The 17,507-nt window shown below is 46.1% G+C and overlaps 1 protein-coding gene across 1 annotated transcript in view; it reads right to left on the bottom strand.

Moving 5' to 3' along the window:
• LOC119437113 (nose resistant to fluoxetine protein 6-like) overlaps positions 1–17,303 on the bottom strand; it is a 71,117-nt gene extending 53,814 nt beyond the window's left edge. The window contains exons 1-2 of the mRNA XM_037704178.2: positions 16,944–17,303; positions 7,016–7,227 (exon numbers count right to left, since the gene is read on the bottom strand). Of these exons, the coding sequence (XP_037560106.2) occupies positions 7,016–7,227; positions 16,944–17,286 (555 nt within the window). The 5' untranslated portion in view covers positions 17,287–17,303. The remainder of the gene's footprint in view (positions 1–7,015; positions 7,228–16,943) is intronic.
• Between the last annotated feature and the right edge of the window lie 204 nt (positions 17,304–17,507).

Below are 17,507 nucleotides of genomic sequence, written 5' to 3'. Positions count from 1 at the left end.
CGAATGTTTCCAAGTTTATGGAGCCGATAAAACTACTACCCTTACTCCATATAGCTCTCTACTAATTTGCTATCGCAATTGATGATTCGCTTTTCGGGCGAAACTGCGACTTTTTTTCTCTTATTGTCAACATGAATATCGGCTATCCCCGTTTTCTCTCTGATCCACACCGCTCTCTTCCTGTCTCTTAACGTTATGCCTAATATCTTTCGTTACATCGCTCTTTGTGCGGTCCTTAATTTGTTCTCGAGCTTCTTTGTTAACCTCCAAGTTTCTGCCCCATATGTTAGCACCGATAGAATGCAATGATTGTGCACTTTTCTTTTCAAGGACAGTGGTAAGCTCCCAGTCAGGATTTGGAAATGCCTGCCGTATGCACTCCAACCCAATTTTATTCTTCTGTACATTTTCTTCTCATGATCAGGGTCCGCTGTGAGTAACTGACCTAGATAAATGTACTCCTTGCATAATCTAGAGGCTGACTGGCGATCCTGAATTCTTGTTGTCTTGCCAGGCTATTGAACATTATATTTGTCTTCTGCATAATAATTTTCAACCCCTCTCTTACACTCTGTCGGTTAAGGTCCTCAATCATTTGTTGTAATTCGTCCCCATTATTGCTGGAAAGGACAATCTCATCTGCAAACCAAAGGTTGCTGAGATATTCGCCGTTGATCCTCAATCCTAAGCCTTCCCAGTCTAAGAGCTTGAATACTTCTTCGGCGGATGCAGTGAATATCATTGGAGAGATTGTGTCTCCTCGCCTGACCCCTTTCTTGTTATGTAGCTTTCTACTTTTCTTATGGAGAACCAAGGTTGCTGTGCAATCCTTGTAGATATTTCCCAAGGTATTCACCTATGACTCCTGTACTCCTTGATCACGCAATTCCTCCGTGACTTCTGGTATCTCTACTGAATCAAATGCCTTTTCATAGCTTATGGAAGCCACATAGAGACTTTAATTGTACTCCGCTGATTTATGAGCTACCTGACTGATGACATAGACCTGATCCATTGTACAATATCCCTTCCTGAAGGCAGACTGCGCTCTTGGTTGATTTAAGTCAAGTGTTGCCCTGGTTGTATTGCAATTTATTCTGGTGAATATTTTATACAATACTGAAAGCAAGCTAATGGGCCTATAATACATCAATTCTTTAACGTCTCCCTTCTTATGGATTAGTATAATGTTGGCATTCTTTCAGCTCTCTGGTACACTTCAATCCATGAGGCATTGCGTATAAAGGACCGCAAGCTTTTCAAGCATTATATCTCCTTCATCTTTGATTAAATCTACTGTTATTCCATCTTCTCATGCCGCTTTTCCCCGGGACATGCCTTGCAAGACCCTTCGAACTTCATCGCTAGTAACAGAAGGAGCCTCTGTATCCTGTTCATCACTGCTTCCAATTAAGGTTGCGTGGTTGCTCTGGGTACTGCATAGGTCAGTATAGAATTATGCTGCTTTTACAATGTCATAGAAATTGCTGATGACATTACCCTGCTTATCTTTCACTGCATAGATCTTGCCTGTCGTATGCGAAAGTTTCTTCCCACTGATTTCATCCTGCGACCATCTTTTACTGCTTACTCAATCTTTACGGTGTTATAATTTCGAATACCACTTATTTTCTTCTTGTTTATTAGCTTTGACAGTTCCGCGAATTCTATCTGATCTATTGAGTTACATTTTCATGCTTTGTCGTGCTTCTTTATTAGGTCCTTTGTTACCTGTCAGACCTTACCTACTGGCTGCCTTGGTGCCTTGCCTCACACTTCAATTGCTGCTTCTGAAGTTAGCCTAGTTACCGTTTGATTATTTACTTCTATGTTATCGTCATTTTTCTGTTCCAAATCTGCATGTTTGTTTGCAACCACCAGATTGAATGTGTGTGCTTTTACTCTTACTGCGTCTAGGTTGGCCTGTTTCTTCTTGACTAATTTTGGCCTTTGTCTCTTCAAATTGACAGCGATCCTGGACCTCACGAACATATTATCATTGCCCTTTACCCTACCCAACACTTCTACATCATTAACTATGCTGGGATCGGCAGAGAGTATGAAATATATTTCATTTCCTTGTTCTTCCATTAGGGCTTTTCCAGGTCCACTTCCTTTTACGGGGCTTTCTGAAGAAGGTATTCATTAATCAGAGCCTAGTCCTTCCCTCGAATTCTACCAACATCTTTCCTCTACTATTCCAGGAATAGATGCAGTAGTTGCCAATTGCTTGCTCACCAGCCTGCTTTTTCCCCACTTTTGCATTGAAGTCGCCATGACTACAGCATACTGAGTCTGCACCTTTCTCATTGCTATTTCAACATCTTCATAAAACTGTCTCTTCATAAAACTAGCTATTTCTTCATCACCATGACTGGAGGTTGGAGCGTAGACTATATCTATATCCTACTTAGCGTTATTAAGATGGCTGCTACCCTCTCATTACTTCTGTAGAATTCATCGCGGTTGCCCGCAACGTCCTTGTGAATTATAAATCCTACCCCGTATCCACTCTCACCTGGAAGACCTTTGTCGAAGAGGTCCTGGCCGTTAGTCCGCACTGTATAAGCCTCGCCAGTTCTTCTCACCTCACTACGGAATAATATCCCAGGCAATGCCTAATAATTTCTCAAAGAGCCCTGCTAAGCTAGCCTCACTCGAAAGGGTTGGCGTGTTAAACGTTGCCAGGTTCAGTTTCCAGTGGCGGCCTGTCCGGACCTAGGGATTCTTAGCACTCTCTGCTACGTCGCGGGTCTGACGGCCGCTTTGGTCAGACCTGGTTCCGCAGCCGCCGTGGACTGAGGACCACGGGTTGACATAGAAGATAATAAATGCGACGCCGAACCACAAATGGTACAGCATGGTCTGTCAGCACCCGCCGTGATTGCTTAGTGGCTTCGGCGTTACGCAGCTAAGCACGAGGTCGCGGGATCAAATCCGGCTGCGGCGGCCACATTTCAGTGGATGCGAAGTACTAAAACGCCTGTGTAGCGAGCATCGGGGGGCACGGTAAAGAACCCCAGGTGGTCGAAATAATGAGGTATGAGATTATGAGGCACTGCGACGTGCCCCATAATCGGCGGGTTTGTCGGCTCCCGGCCGCCGCATTTCGATGGAGGCGAAATGCAAAAACGCCCGTGTGCTTGCGTGGTAGTGCACGTTAAAGAACCCCAGGTGGTCAAAATTAATCCGGAGCCCTCCACTACGGCGTGCCTCATAATCAGAACTGCTTTTGGCGCGCAAAACCCCAGAAAGAAGAAAAAAATACGCTTAACCTTTCACTCAGCCGCGCAAGGCTTGAAACAGCGAAGCTGGCCGATCGTAGCCCAGCATTTTCCAGAAGTGCACGCGTACTTTTCATCTAATTACTCATGATGATGATAATGTTATTTCGCGCGTCTCGTACTTACGGCCGTCAATGCGCGCTTTGCTTAGCGCAGCTTGCAACACCGACACCGCGTTCCAATGCCGACACCGGGCCGCCGCGTTGCAATGCCGACAACGCGTTCCAGCAGACCCGTTCCGTGAATGCGTCTCTCTCTCTCTCTCTCTCTCTCTCTCTCTCTCTCTCATTTTCTTTATCTCTCTCCCGATCATAGCGCCCAAGACCTCTTCTTCACCTCACAAATCATTGACACGAGCGCGTGCGAACGCGACAGCTGTGGACGAAGACGACGATGCTCAAACGCAATCATGTAGTTCGCATAAATGCATGTTCTGCAAGCAAAAAAAAAAAGCTGTATAGCCTAGTGGCTGCGACGCTCGCCTTGGGACCAATGGGTACGCGGGTTCGAATCTCGCCTCGGCAAGAAAGTTTATTTCCTTTTATTTCTGTCTTTATTGCTGATGACGATAGTTTCTTGATACGAACCACAAATCACGGCTGGCTTAAACAGCTTCGCTTTTAAAAGAAGTCGCGGCGTGGTCAGTCCCCCTGATATTGAAGTGTCCCGGAAGCTTGGTGTACGATATACACTATATATCTTACACCATCCCCGGAAGTCACTGAAAAAGTACGCTATGCCATGGCTGCCATGATAAGTCTGCCGAATCTCCGAGACCAGTTGTTCATTGGGTCCGTGGCGCATTGCGTTATGTATGCTTTAGAGAGCTGCCTTGGAGTCGCAGAAAGCTGTTCATTGTCGCGATGGCGGCGGACTAATGAAGTCAAGTGCAGCAAGCTCTGCGCCCGTCGATGTGGTAATACATGCTGTCTTCAACTTGATTTCTTCAGATTTCGCCGGGATGATGACTGCAGCCGCAGAGCTGTTGAGTTTCACCGAACTATCTGTGCACACACGTTGCCGAATCTGTGCACGTTGTAAAGATGTTTCAAGGTAGCTTGTGTTAAAGTTTGCAATGGCGCTCCAGCTCTATTGTTGTTGCCCGGAACTGCCGATTGTGCTTGAGGCCGGTGCAGACACCACAATCAGGCTGGCAGTCATGTAGCAGGCGTCAATGGTGTTGGAAAGTATAGGCCTGGTGTGTTGCAATGGTTATGGTAAATGTTGGATGTGGCCTCATCCCTGACGGGCAAGCAAGGTGTTTTGAGGGAAGCCGAGTCAGATGGCGAATGGGTGGTCTCAGGGAATCAGTAGCAATATAAACTACAATAGGATAATATAAGTAACGATTGAAGATGAACTGCTTAGGAGACGAAGATACGTTCTGAACGCTTTGGCTTGCACACGTACTTCTCAAGTCTGCTAATATTTGTCGCGCAAGTATTTCCTATTACAGGTAAGTTGTAGTACAGGAAGCGCAAAAATAGTGCGGTATATAATAGCAGCATTCATGGTACGTACTTAGCTGGATTTCCCGTCGAGAAACGCGAGAAAATCCACTAGAGCGGTCAATCGCTTCGTCACATACGAGACGTGAGGGCTCTAATTATACAAGTCTCTATCGATGACGACACCAAGAAATCGGTGCGTTCGCCCATTTAAAACAATTTGATCTTGATCCACAAATCGTACGGGGTCATCACTTTACTTGTAAAAACAACGACTGAACAATTGTCAGGTGAAAGCTCCATGGGCCTTGCCTTCTTAGATATGTTGACATTGCCATTGAAGCCTTCTGAAGTCTTGCGCGGATTTGTCTGTGGGTCACTCCTGATGCCCATATGCAAATATCGTCCACATATATGGAGAGAGCTGTACGGCTTGCGGTAACGAATCCACGAGACCTACGAGCAACAGGTTTAACAGTGTAGGGCTAAGTACTGCGACTTGCGGAACACCACGAGAGGTGCATCTAGAAGGCACTGGTCCCGTGTTCAGTCAAAATAAAGATCTTTCGCACAAACCAGCTGCGTATCCATCGAAAGACGTGTCCACTGATCACAACAGCTTCTAACCGCTCAATATGGCATAGTGAGCTACATTGTCATAGGCGCCTGGTAACGTATGATTTTCGACGCGGACGCTCATCGATAGATAGCGTTATTGACCTTTTAACGTTTGTAAAGCACCATAAACACATGAAACGACTCAATGCAGCTTTATGGCAGTGCTTAAGGAAGTGATAAAGTTGATTACGGCAAAATCGAGACATTTAGAGATGAAAGGTATATTAAAAAAAATTCAGAGCCCTTCCACTACTGTGAAGATGGAAGCCAGCGAAGCTGTGACTATGGTGGGTCTCCTATGGTGAACATTGCTATAGTGAATTTCTATGTTTTCATTATTGACTATATTGATCGTCTTCGGCATGTTCGTCAAAGATCAGGGACACCGGCGTCTTGTTTTCGCCCGGCGCAATGGCCAAGTAGTGCGTTTGCTGCGCCAAGTCCGCCCGAACGTCATAAACTAGCGTATGAGCCACAGAGTTCATGGCCGCGGCACGCTGCACGGCATCAGCAGGATCCTGACGTCAGAATCCTGGAAGATATAGTTAATCGAGCATCCCTCCCACAGAGAGTCCAAAGGGCAACTGCTGATAACAGCGCTAACGCGATCTCTACGTCACGAGACAAAGGGGCGCAATGATTGGTGGGACGTGCCGCCGCCGAGTATCACGACACATGTGAAAGAGGCATCGGCGGTGGTGAGGGGTATAACAATGGGCCATCCATCATCTGTTTAGGCAACTGTGCTAAGGCCCATCTCGCGGGAAACCGCCTCGCACATGGAGCCAAAGCAAATGCTGATAGGTTGTTTTTTTTTCTACACGCGGACACGATCCTGGTGAACCAAGCCCTTAATAGCTGCGCTGTAAAACCTAATACATGTGAACAAATGTGGAAGAGCAAATTCCTGGCCCCGGTTTAGCAAGTATGTCGGGATGTCATATGAATAGGAAGTTAGGTTGAAATCGGACGTCTTAGCGCTCATATTAAGACCGGAGTTTGCTATATTTCCACATTTTAGGACAAAAAAAGCTTTTTTAAGCTATATGCAGTGTGAATTAGTCCTCAAGGACTAAATATGTTTCTGCTACATGCATTTTCAGATTATATATATAAGCGTCAGAGGCGTATAAATAAAATATTTGTTCATACGCCTCTGACATATGAACAAATATTCGTGTGTGTCCGTCTACTTCTCTCCTGCTGTCTGCGTCTTAAAGGTTGGGTTCCATCGTTTCTACAAGATACAGGAGCTGTCATATTCTCGACACGGTTTTAAGTTGAGGCCTGATCATTGATCTTAAGTATATTGAAAGCTATTGTAAATCGAGTCGATTGTTTGTCAGCTTAACTCTGCCACATAGTAATCGGGGCATATTTCAGTTTGTTACTTTTCACATCAGTGCACTGAGCCATTCTTACGGGGGTCATCATAGCAGAGTAGTGTAAGTGAAATAATTAAATCATATCCTTCTCATGATACGTTAAATGAATTTTAGTAGCTTCTATCTGTATCGTCCTGTACGTGTATGGCAGCGACCCGACAACCCTTTCGTCTAAAGAGAAACTCGCGGGAAAGTAGAAAGTGTTCATTCGGGCAGAATATTTTGGACAGAATATATCGGCTTCCCGTAGTTGCAGAACTTGATAGTAGGATGACATTACCTTAGGATGCACCATGGCCGATAAGAATTCCATCTCCTTCGGACCAAGGACGTCCTTCTTCGGCTGGAGCTGCAAATTGCAGTACTGGCCACGTGAGCTCACATTTCCAGAGCTGTCACGCACCTCCGTCTCGAGGCACTCGTCGAACGCTCCTAGGTCGACGCGGGAAGCTTGCAGTACGCCCGTCGGGTATTTGCCCGTCGCGTCGAACACTGCATTGCCATGCCCACGTTAAGGTTACACGAAGTATAACCGTGCTGCCGTTGTATGAAACAAACTTTCGCACACACAACACCGATAAAAAAAAAAGAGTGCCCTGATTTCCCGTCCTCAATGTATGAAGATATATGACGGGGGCGAAATTAAAAAAACGCCCGTGTACCGTGTATTGCGTGCTATTCAAAAAACCCGAGGTAGTCCGGAGTCCCCCACAATACCGTGCGTCCCAGCTAAGGTTAGCCAAGCTGTTTAAAGAAAAAAAATTATATAAAACATAAATGTACGATTATAAGACCTACGGTGCTAGGTCATCAGAGGTCTGACAACCTCTGATGGTTGTCTTATAATCGTATCTTGCAACGTATTTTTATATCTTTTTTTTTTCTTTAAACGGCTTGGCTAAAGTTAGCTGGGACGCCCTATATACGGCGTGCCTCATAATCACATTGTGGCTTTGGCACGTAAAACCCCAGAAATTGTTTTTATTAGGATCTGGCGGCTATAGCTCTTTACATTAGCACAGTTTCGTCAGCGCCGCTGCGCGGACAAACAACACTTGCAGTGCCATCCATTGTTTGGATAAAAAAAATATCGTGTTTTACGAGCAAAAACCGCGATCTGATTATGAGGCACGCTGTATAGTGGGGGACTCCAGCTTAATTTTGACCACCTGCAGTTGTTTAACGTGCACCCAATGCACGGTACACGGGCATTTTTTTCATTTCGCCCTAATCGAAATGCGGCCGCCGCGGCCCGGATTTGATCGCGCGTCTTTGGGCCTAGCAGCGCCAAGCCACTACGTCACCATGGCGGGTGTTTGGTTGCATTTACAATGTTTGAAAAACGTGCAATATTACCAGGGACCTAGACTGTTGTAGCTGTGACAACACGTGGCACGAGTTACATCTGCTGTTTCTTTTATGGCGATAACAATCATATGGACACTCCAGGATAATTTTCGGGTCTTCGCCATCGTCGTAGTGTTCAGTATAATGTCCAAGTCACGACCCGCGCGCGGTGTGCTGTATACGTGGGTGCGAGGGAAATCGTTCGAGGATGAGCCGAGAAGGATGGTGGCTTGATAAGCACCGTCTTCCTGCGCACCCAGTGTAGGAGGTCCCGTGATCAAGCGTGCTCTGGGAGAGGAGAGCACACGGCTTTGACGATCTGATGAATTTCAGACGGTCAAAATACTAGGGACGATTTTATGCGATCACTCGCCTTCGTTGTCAATGTTCTTTCTATTTCTTTTTTTCTTCTTTCCTTCTTTCTTGTATGTGTTTGTGCTCGCGGGAGCTAAAGCGTCTTTATTTTTGTATTACTTTTTATGCATTTCTAAAGTAAAGTTATTTTTTTTTTTTGCATTGAAGTGAAATGGAGTAGCCGGAGGCGCGTACTGCGTCCAACTTCTCCAGTGACACGTCACTTAACCCACCTCCTGATGGTGTGAACATTCCAGGTAAACGGCGAAATTCAGCGCAGCGAGCGCTAAATAACTTGGTAGAAAGTGTCTTTTCAGATCACGTGGCTTCAAGCAGCATAGCGGCGCACAGTACGATGTGCGACAGCGGTGACCGGATGACCGCAGTGAGCGGATTAAGTGCAATCAAATGTCGTTCTGACGTAAATCAGTTGCTTTTGCAATTTCCAATTCCATTACGCAATGTCTATTTGAGTCCGCAGGCGGTGACTACAGCTGCGCTCGTAAAGAATGACAGCTCAGTGCCACTGTACGATGATGTCAAAAAAAAGAAAGACAGAAAAACGTTTCTATTTAAGCTCTCCATGGCGCGACAGGAGCGTTCCGCTCATTTGCAGTCACTGACGAATGCTGCTTAATTGACCAAAGATATCGATCTTACCTTCCTTGCTATTCAAAGAAAAAAAACGTGCTATTATAAGTAAAAAAAACTAAAATCCTGCGCTTGTGTAGTTCAAACCCTGCTCAATTCCTGCGCTTAATGTAGCTCCAATCCTGCTCATGGTCTGTGATTCTGTAGTTCAAATTCAGCGCTAATGCAGCTTCACTAACGTCAAACCTGGAGAAGTGCGAAGCAGTGATGCGCCGGTGTTACCCTTATGTTAACTCACTGTTGGCTTGAACTACACAAGCGCAGGATTTGAGCAGGATTGGAGCTACATTAAGCGCTGGATTCAAATTATGCGCTTGTGTAGTTCAAATCCAGCGCTAATGCAGCTCCACTAACGCGGAAACTGGAGCAGTGCGAAGCAGTGATGCGCCGGTGTTTCCGTTATGTTATTTGTTTGCCATTGTTGCACAAGTGAGGAGGAATCGAGCACTTGTGGGGTGGTGGCGCCCTCTCTGGCGCTACGCTGGTACCAGAATGGCGTTTCGGAAGCGATTTTCCTGAGTTTCTGCTAATTCCCGCATATCCCTGGCTCATATCCGCATATCCAATGCGGGTATGCGCCACACGTGATTTTGTTATCGTTAATCGTGACGTAACTCACCAGCATGTGATGTTATTGATGTCATGACCTATCAGTCATGTTAGTCATACATTAGTACCCTTCCATGCCAATTTTGGTATATACCAAGTGAACGAGACGCGAGTTTTCGGCAGATCTTGTTTTTGCGCGTGACCACGGCGACATCACATCACATTAGACGCCGACAGCCCAGGCCCCTAAAGTGTTTCGCACTTAAAAGTTTACCGACCGTATTGAATGTGTCACAGACCGCATGTAACGAACATAACCCATGTGTTGAACGTCCGCAAAAGCTTCAGCACCAATGTATTTCCAATAATGCAAGTAGACCGTCTTTTAAAAGCCGTCTGCTCGAGAATGGAGTGTTTTTATTCCAGAATCACATGAAAATACACGCGGTTCCTCACATTGGCATCGACTAGTGCCTTATTTTATTACGTGCGGGTTTTATGCGGAACGGAGTTACCTCGCCAAAACACGTATTATTTAGCCAACAAATGCATAGGCATATAGAGAATAACGTGGGGATCGTGAGACAAGCGCAATGTAACGATTAATAAAACACAAAACGAAAGCTTGGGAACGTTACCCTCACGCCAATTTTTACTTTACTTGCGTTACCTCCAGGTCACTGTGTCCAAATTTAGAGTTAATTTGTAAATGATTATAGTAACGTTTACTGCAGCATAATGTTGCCGATTTCACTGCATCATGCACGCAAGTGTTTCTGGAGATTACAGATCGATACACAAATACGCTGGCTGCCTTTAATGAGGCAACCACATTTAGAAACCATGTCGCTGCGCAGGATTAGCGCCCGCCTTTACATATCACTTGTGACATTTCATTTGCACGTTGTTTTCTATGCTACCCAAGCTACTGCTCTTGCGTTGCACAAAGCCGAAGAGCCAGACCAGTTCTTCGCAAATAGTCCAAAATGGCCCTCGTAGTTATTCTTATTGCCGTGCGCTCAAGAGGGTACTGCCTAACGACATATTGTAGTGCGAAGGCACGGTCGCAAGGAAGACGCACAGACACATGTCTCAGCGCTTGCGACGTGTGTCTGTGCGTCTTCTTTGTGACTGTGCCTTCGCGCTACATTATGTCGTTAGGCAAGCACCAGCTAGCCCAACCACAAGTCCTCCTGCAAAATAGCACTGCCTGCTTGCCGATGCGTGCCAGCGAAGTGGGCAGCGTCTGCAGCTGTGACACGTAGAGCCGCAAAACACATACTTTTGAGTTTAAGAGACTTGTGAAATATAGTGCAATGCAGATAGCGTCACGCAATTCGATGCAGCGTGCCTATTTGGCTTGTTGCATCAAATTTCGGGAGGCGAAAACGCATTTCAGAGCCTATTTCTTGCAAGCGCCTGTGGCCCTAGTCTCCGTGAGCCCTACTGCTGTTGCGAAATCTAGCATGTACATTGGTGGCTAGGGCAAAGGCGATTCTTCTCCGCAATGTCTATGTGTAAACTGGAACTTATATAGAAGCAGCCATTTCGCTGCGCAAAGCCGAGAAGTGAGGCATTAGGGGTCAAGAATCAATACAAACGTGTTTTTTTTTTTTTTTTTATACAGGGTGTCCCAACTATCATGCACCAAGATTTAAATATATGCAAATGCCACGTATATCTGGACAGAACCAAGGTAATGTTGTTTGCCGTCGTTTGGAGATACTCGGATTATTTTTTGCATCCCGCATATTTACATAAGTAGTCTTAATTATTCAACATCTCAAATAATATAGTTAGATGAAACGTGTCAATGAGAAAATTGTAGAGCAACATGAAAAACTCCCGATACAGCTTTCTGTTGCTGAATACGGGCTACATAAAAGTTCGGCAGCATGTTACGCTCCTGTAACACGTGAAGGCAAAAGCCTGCTGCACACTTCGTAATGCGTCGTCTCGCATCGTAGCGTGGCTGCTTTCGTATGTATACGTATATAGTGCGGCTTCTTAAGCTCGTTTTCGACGCTTAGCTGCGACTTCGCACGCTCGTATAGCAGGGTCAGACTCGCGCCAACGAGGTTTCTCTTCGACTTCATGTTGCATTTTCTCAGTAGGGCAAATCAGCATTCGCCGTCGAACGCCTTGCTTCCACCGCGTCGCGCGTCGCACCTCGTTTCGCGCTTGGCGAGCATCCTTGGCCGTAGCGTATTTCCAAGGCCTACCGCACTATCCGCTAAGCCACGGGCGAGCGCCCTCCATCACCGTTCACTTTGCAGTCGACTGTCGTACAGCCGCCCGGCCGCCGCCGCCGCCTGACGTCAGCAACGCAGCACCACATAACACCCATGGCAGCACCTGTTTTGCTTTCTTTAGTCTGCGAGCGCCACCCGTTCCCCTCTCGACCCACTTCTCGCTCGGAGAAGGTCACATGGGGGGGGGGGTCTTTTTTTCTTTTCTTTTTTTTTTTTTTTACCACTCGACTACACGCCGCGTTTTTCAGCGGAGCTGTTATACGCTAGGTTCTGGCGGTTTGTGTGCGTAGGCAAAAAAGTTGGCGACCACCGATCCCGGTGGTAAAAACGGTGTTAAAAGCGTATCGCCGGGTATGCCCCAACTGCGTTTAGTCGCGAGAGGTGTCAAAACGTATTGTAATAAAAAAAATATCGTAATAAAAGACTGCTGGCTCTTCCGTATTCGAGAGTAGATGTAAGCATGAAATGACTACCATATGGCGTCTTTTGCTGCCTGTGGTGCCGCCGCCTTCAGCCGCTTTTCTTCTTCCAACAGTGCAGCGCGCTCAGCGTCTCTATCTACTTTTTCGTGTCGCGGACGGCTCACAACTCACGGACCGCTGGCGTCCAAAAGAGCACAGGCAACCTCTCTATCTGCCTTTTGAACGTCGCTATTGGAAATGACAAATAAAACTTCAGCGTGTTAGAAGTTACAGGTTGAGTGATATTATGAACAAACATTAGGAAGAAATCGGAAGCAATATTTTTGTAACTTGTTTCGGAAGTATCTAGCGTATGTAATGCGGTCCTGTACAAAGGATTGGGGGCCAGAGACCGCATTTTCCTAACTTTTGACTGTTTGCCCGGGTGATCTCGTTTTATTCTCGCAACGATGCGCGGATGTTCTCGTTTGAGTGTCCGGATAACGGCTCTCGCTTTTGGCTCAAGGTCACTTAAAGGTCGCCAACAACGGGAGCTGAAAGCATTTCATGCTTAGAAAGTCTAAGCGGAATAGACAGTGTTTAGGGAGGATTGCAGTTTGACGTCACGGGCTCTATAGGCAAACCGCGTAACCTTATCTCAGTTCCCTTCCACCCGAGCAATGAGTAGGCCGCGTGCGGTGAGGACTGCGGAAGAACAGCGCACCTACGAAGAACACCGTCGGGAACCGAAGCGGGAATGTTGCGCGGCGACGGCGGGCGGCACGTAACACGGACGAAGATCGTGCTGCATACGCCAAGCGTATGCATCTTTGGTTGGATCACCTCTACCGACTCCACTCCCATCGTATAATTGTGGGCGATTTCAACATAGGCGTGTCTCGGCCCGACGGAAAGTGGTTCGTGGCGTTTCTCTTGGAAAGGTTGGGCATTGAATGTTATACAAACATCAGTGTGCCCATGACGCGTCATCGGTCGTGTATATAGACGTCAGATACAGCTCCGCTGGTCATCCACCTTCACAGAGTGGAATGGCTCTCATTTTTTTTTTCTTTAGTCCTAAAGGTTATTAGTTTTCTTGCGTCTCACGGCTATTTTCTCCTTCTCTCGCGTAATCATTGTAGGTCTTGCCGATTCTGTGTATTTAATAATGTTTACCGATGCCAAGCTATTAAGGGACTATGCCGATGCTATGCCGCGCATACAGTGGCTACTGCAGCTGCCGTCCAGCGGCAATGAAGAGACCCGCAACGATGCGAGGCACCAACCTATAGACGTATCTACCACGAAGTGCCCAGAATGAGGCAACGAATGCATCCCATGAAAGAACACTTAACGCATATTTGTACAAAGTTTCGAATGTACTTGAGCAAGTTGTGCGTGATCTCAGAAATCACGCACGCGGACGCTACAAATGCGGTAGATTCACACGAACTATACTGACGCCGGAGTGGGCGGCGATAGCCGGACTGTGCTAGAGTGGTCGGTCTGCTTTTTGGCATTCGTTACGAAGGGCTTTCGTCCCGGCGAGAGTGCAATGCCGGGACTACCCTCGACGTAGCGTCGTCCACGTCGTCGCACATAAAAAAAAAAGGGGGGGGGGGGGGCACTAGTTCGGACGGATATTATCAGGAAACATTGTTCCTGGCCCAAAAAGAGAGAGAGATCCCATCCGAAACATGCAGGGGCTGTTCGGAAGGTCTCTTAACGCAGGATCGCAACATATTTCAGGCTATGAGCGTTCCCGTTGTACAACAGAAAACGAGATTTTGGCCTCCCCTTTATGCAAATGCTCAAAGATTAGTTTTGATGGTGTCTGCAACTTGCTCTTTCTTGAAAGAAAAGAAAGAGCGCAAACACGCGGAGCCAAAGAAAACACTGCAAACAAACTAATGGGTTTCACGAGCGTATGCTGCGAATTAAGGAGACGCCTACAAGTATGGCTTTTTGGGCTAGTTGGTTAGATACATCAGAGGTGGTCATAGCGCTAGAAGACACGGACAATACACGTCCTGTTCTCTCGTTCTTGTCCATGTCTTCTAGCGCTATGACCACCTCTGATTTAAGGAGAAGCGTTCTGTCCTCTTGCGCCCGGCGGTGTCGGAGACGCAGAGCTGTTTTCATCCCAGTGCAGCTGCTATTAAGGTCTATTAAACTGCTATTCCTCAAGAGCTGCACATAGTGGACAAGTCCACGTGCACATCCATGTTAGCCATGTATCTTCTCGCTCCGATTCGTTGCTCCTAATAGCGGACGACGTTGCAACATGTTACCATCGGTAACGCCACCTCTGGAAATGTATTCGATTACAGTTTCGCTTTGATAGCGTTCATTGTTCACTGTAGCCTGAAAAGAGTTCGCTCTTACTACGCCTAATCACTTCCATCTTGTAACAGTGTAATATTAAAGCGAATCTTTCTTGAACTATTCGACTTTCCCGCTGCTGCTGCTCGTACCTATACGAAATGCATCGCGTTTACACAGCCATCCAACCATCTCGGACAAAACATAGTTTTTTTTTTTTTTATTTTAGATGTCTCGTGTATGAATATCGGAAAGCGCTATATAAAATTGCTGGTAAAATTACTCCATTACGTAATTAGCAATGAAGTGGCGCGAAAACCACAACTATTTCCCCAGATGCTACGACCATCTATCGTTTGTGGGTTTAACAAGCGATGGCGGTCGGTTTCACATTTTACCCTAAACGCACCAGCCGGAGAATTCAACGTCTCAGATTTCTTGTTAAAAATCGGGGGCATTTACTAGGTCCAAAGAAATGGATTCCCAAAATATTTTGGGCAGATAAGCTTTTTGTCTGCAGCGCCATTTCAATTCTATATTTTATGCAAAATATAGTATACCAGAAAAAATTCGCAAAACGTTAGGTTGAAATCAGAGAAAGCGAACGAAATTGCCTCGTTAGCTTAGAAATATTGTACTTTACTATGCACTCTCCGTCGTAGGCCCCAAATTTATTTTTAATGTACTTATAAGCTGTCGAAGACGCCAATTTGAGCCATTTTTGCTATTTCTTATAAATACGTTAGACTCATCCACAGTTGTTTTGTTAACTATTCTTGGCAGTCTTGTGTCCAAATATTTAGCTAAAATATTTCGGCACGCAACAACCATGAAGTCTGGGAGAAAAATGATGCCGAAGTTGCAAAGCTGCCCTATCACACACGTAACCTCTAAGTGGACCATGTCAATGCGGAATTTACAACTGAAAACGTGACAAAAATTCAAGTTTTGAAACTTCGGGATCATTTTTCTCCAATATTTCGCGGTTGTTGCTTGCCAAAATATGTTGTTGCTTGCCAGACATAAGACTGCCTAGAATTGGTAACAAACCAACTGCGTAGGAATCAAATATTTATTCAAAAACTTCAAACGTGCACCAAATTGGAGTTTTTGCCCGCATTATAACTACATAAAAAGTTGGAGCCTACAAAAGAGCGGGCATAGCAAAGCACAATCTTTCTAAGTTTATGAGACAAAATTTCCACTTTCTTTGAATTTAGTGTCACTGTTTGCGATTTTTTTCTCGTGCATTATATTTTGCCCATAGAGTAGCATTCGTATGACGCTCAAGCAGACAAAACCTGTTTTTCGCGCACAATGTTTTGTAGTTGCAGTTCGTTGTTCCTACTAAATGCCCGCAATTAAACAAAAGAAATTGGAGAGGTTCGAGTTTTCGGCGGGTGCATTGGCGGGACGCTTGACACTGAACTGCCCTCAGGGCTTCGCTTTCGCCGCAGCAGTGCCGAGTAACACTGCTGAGTTTCACGGACCATTAAGCACTTCTGGTATATCGGGGAGACGACGTCATAAACTTTCAACTTTTTACACATCCTCCTTAAAAAATAGAAAACACACGTCGCGAACCCGGTTGTTGGGCCATCTATCGGTCCTGAGGGCGTCAGCGCAGGGATAATTGATCCTGTCCTAAACCAGGAACAAATTTTGTCCACACAACACAGTTTTTGGCGCAAAGACTATGCAAAAACGTGCATGTTCTTTGCAGCACGAAGTGTGTGTAGTCATGTCACGTTTTGACCTCTGTGAGGATGATAAAGAGGAACGAGAAGAAACGTTACCTACCAAGGAATTGAATTGTTTCATGAGACTTGGTTTGTGCACAGACTAATAAAACGATGACACAAAAGGAAAGCATGGTAGAAGATAATCCCCCCCAAAAAGTGACAGCGGTTGTTCTTTTCGTGCGTTACAGGACGGTGATAGCTTTGTCCATCACTGGCCTGCTTGCATGCTCCGCTGCTGCACTGCCTGCTGAAGAAACAGCGCACGTGAATGGTCGTTAACAAAAGTTTAAGAGCCGCATCCTGGCGGCATAAAATTGAATATTACTATTCAACAGAATGGTGGCCAGAAAAAAAGTACATTGCCCACCGCTGTGGACCCAAAGAACGCATAAGAAGCAGAAGCTGCGCCCCTTAGCCCAACGCTGCATGAAAATGTGCGACTATATTCAGGTTTCCTATGACAGGTTCGACCTATTTACTTTTGTTTTCGATTTGGTACACTGGTTGTCTCAACGACAGAACAGCACTTCCTGTTATTTCGGCGCTGATGTTCCAACCACGATATGCAGGGAAAAGGCGCGTTCACTTACGTCTGAGCGCCCATGGCTCCAATTTCTTGAAGGCGTCCACAGTTCGGAGAAGGGCCAGGCTGCACTGTGGCCGAATGTTGGCCCCGATAAGCTTGAGCGTCAGAGACGGTGGCACGCTGGCGAAGAGGCTGGCCATCATGTCTTGTAGCCCTTGCATGATGTCAGCAGTATCGTTATCTGCACCTGCGGCAGCTGCTATCACTGGTGCCGATGGCGCAGATACCTCATCGGCGGCGCCCGTAACATTCTCAGCTAGCGAGCATCGTGCGGAGATCTCGAACAGCAAGCAGATCGCCAAGACAATTAATCTCACGGGTGAGCTTTTCCGCCTACTTTTTCTCATCGGTAATAGCGAGAACATCGTTGCTTAATCCCTAAAAAGCTGAACTCCAATTTTTTTCTGTATCTGCCGGCTGCCTCTCTTTTACGATGACTCAATACACAAGAACCACCCTACCGAAAAGAACAGAGTGGTGTAACACCTTGTGAAACTGAGTTATCTCTGCCTACAGCCGTTGGAGGACAGTCCCCTTTGTATTAGCCTGGAAGTCTCTAGTGACACAG

The sequence above is a fragment of the Dermacentor silvarum genome, chromosome 1, assembly GCF_013339745.2.
Source record: "Dermacentor silvarum isolate Dsil-2018 chromosome 1, BIME_Dsil_1.4, whole genome shotgun sequence".
Taxonomy (NCBI): Eukaryota; Metazoa; Arthropoda; class Arachnida; order Ixodida; family Ixodidae; genus Dermacentor; species Dermacentor silvarum.
This window is presented reverse-complemented; position numbering and strand designations above follow the sequence as displayed.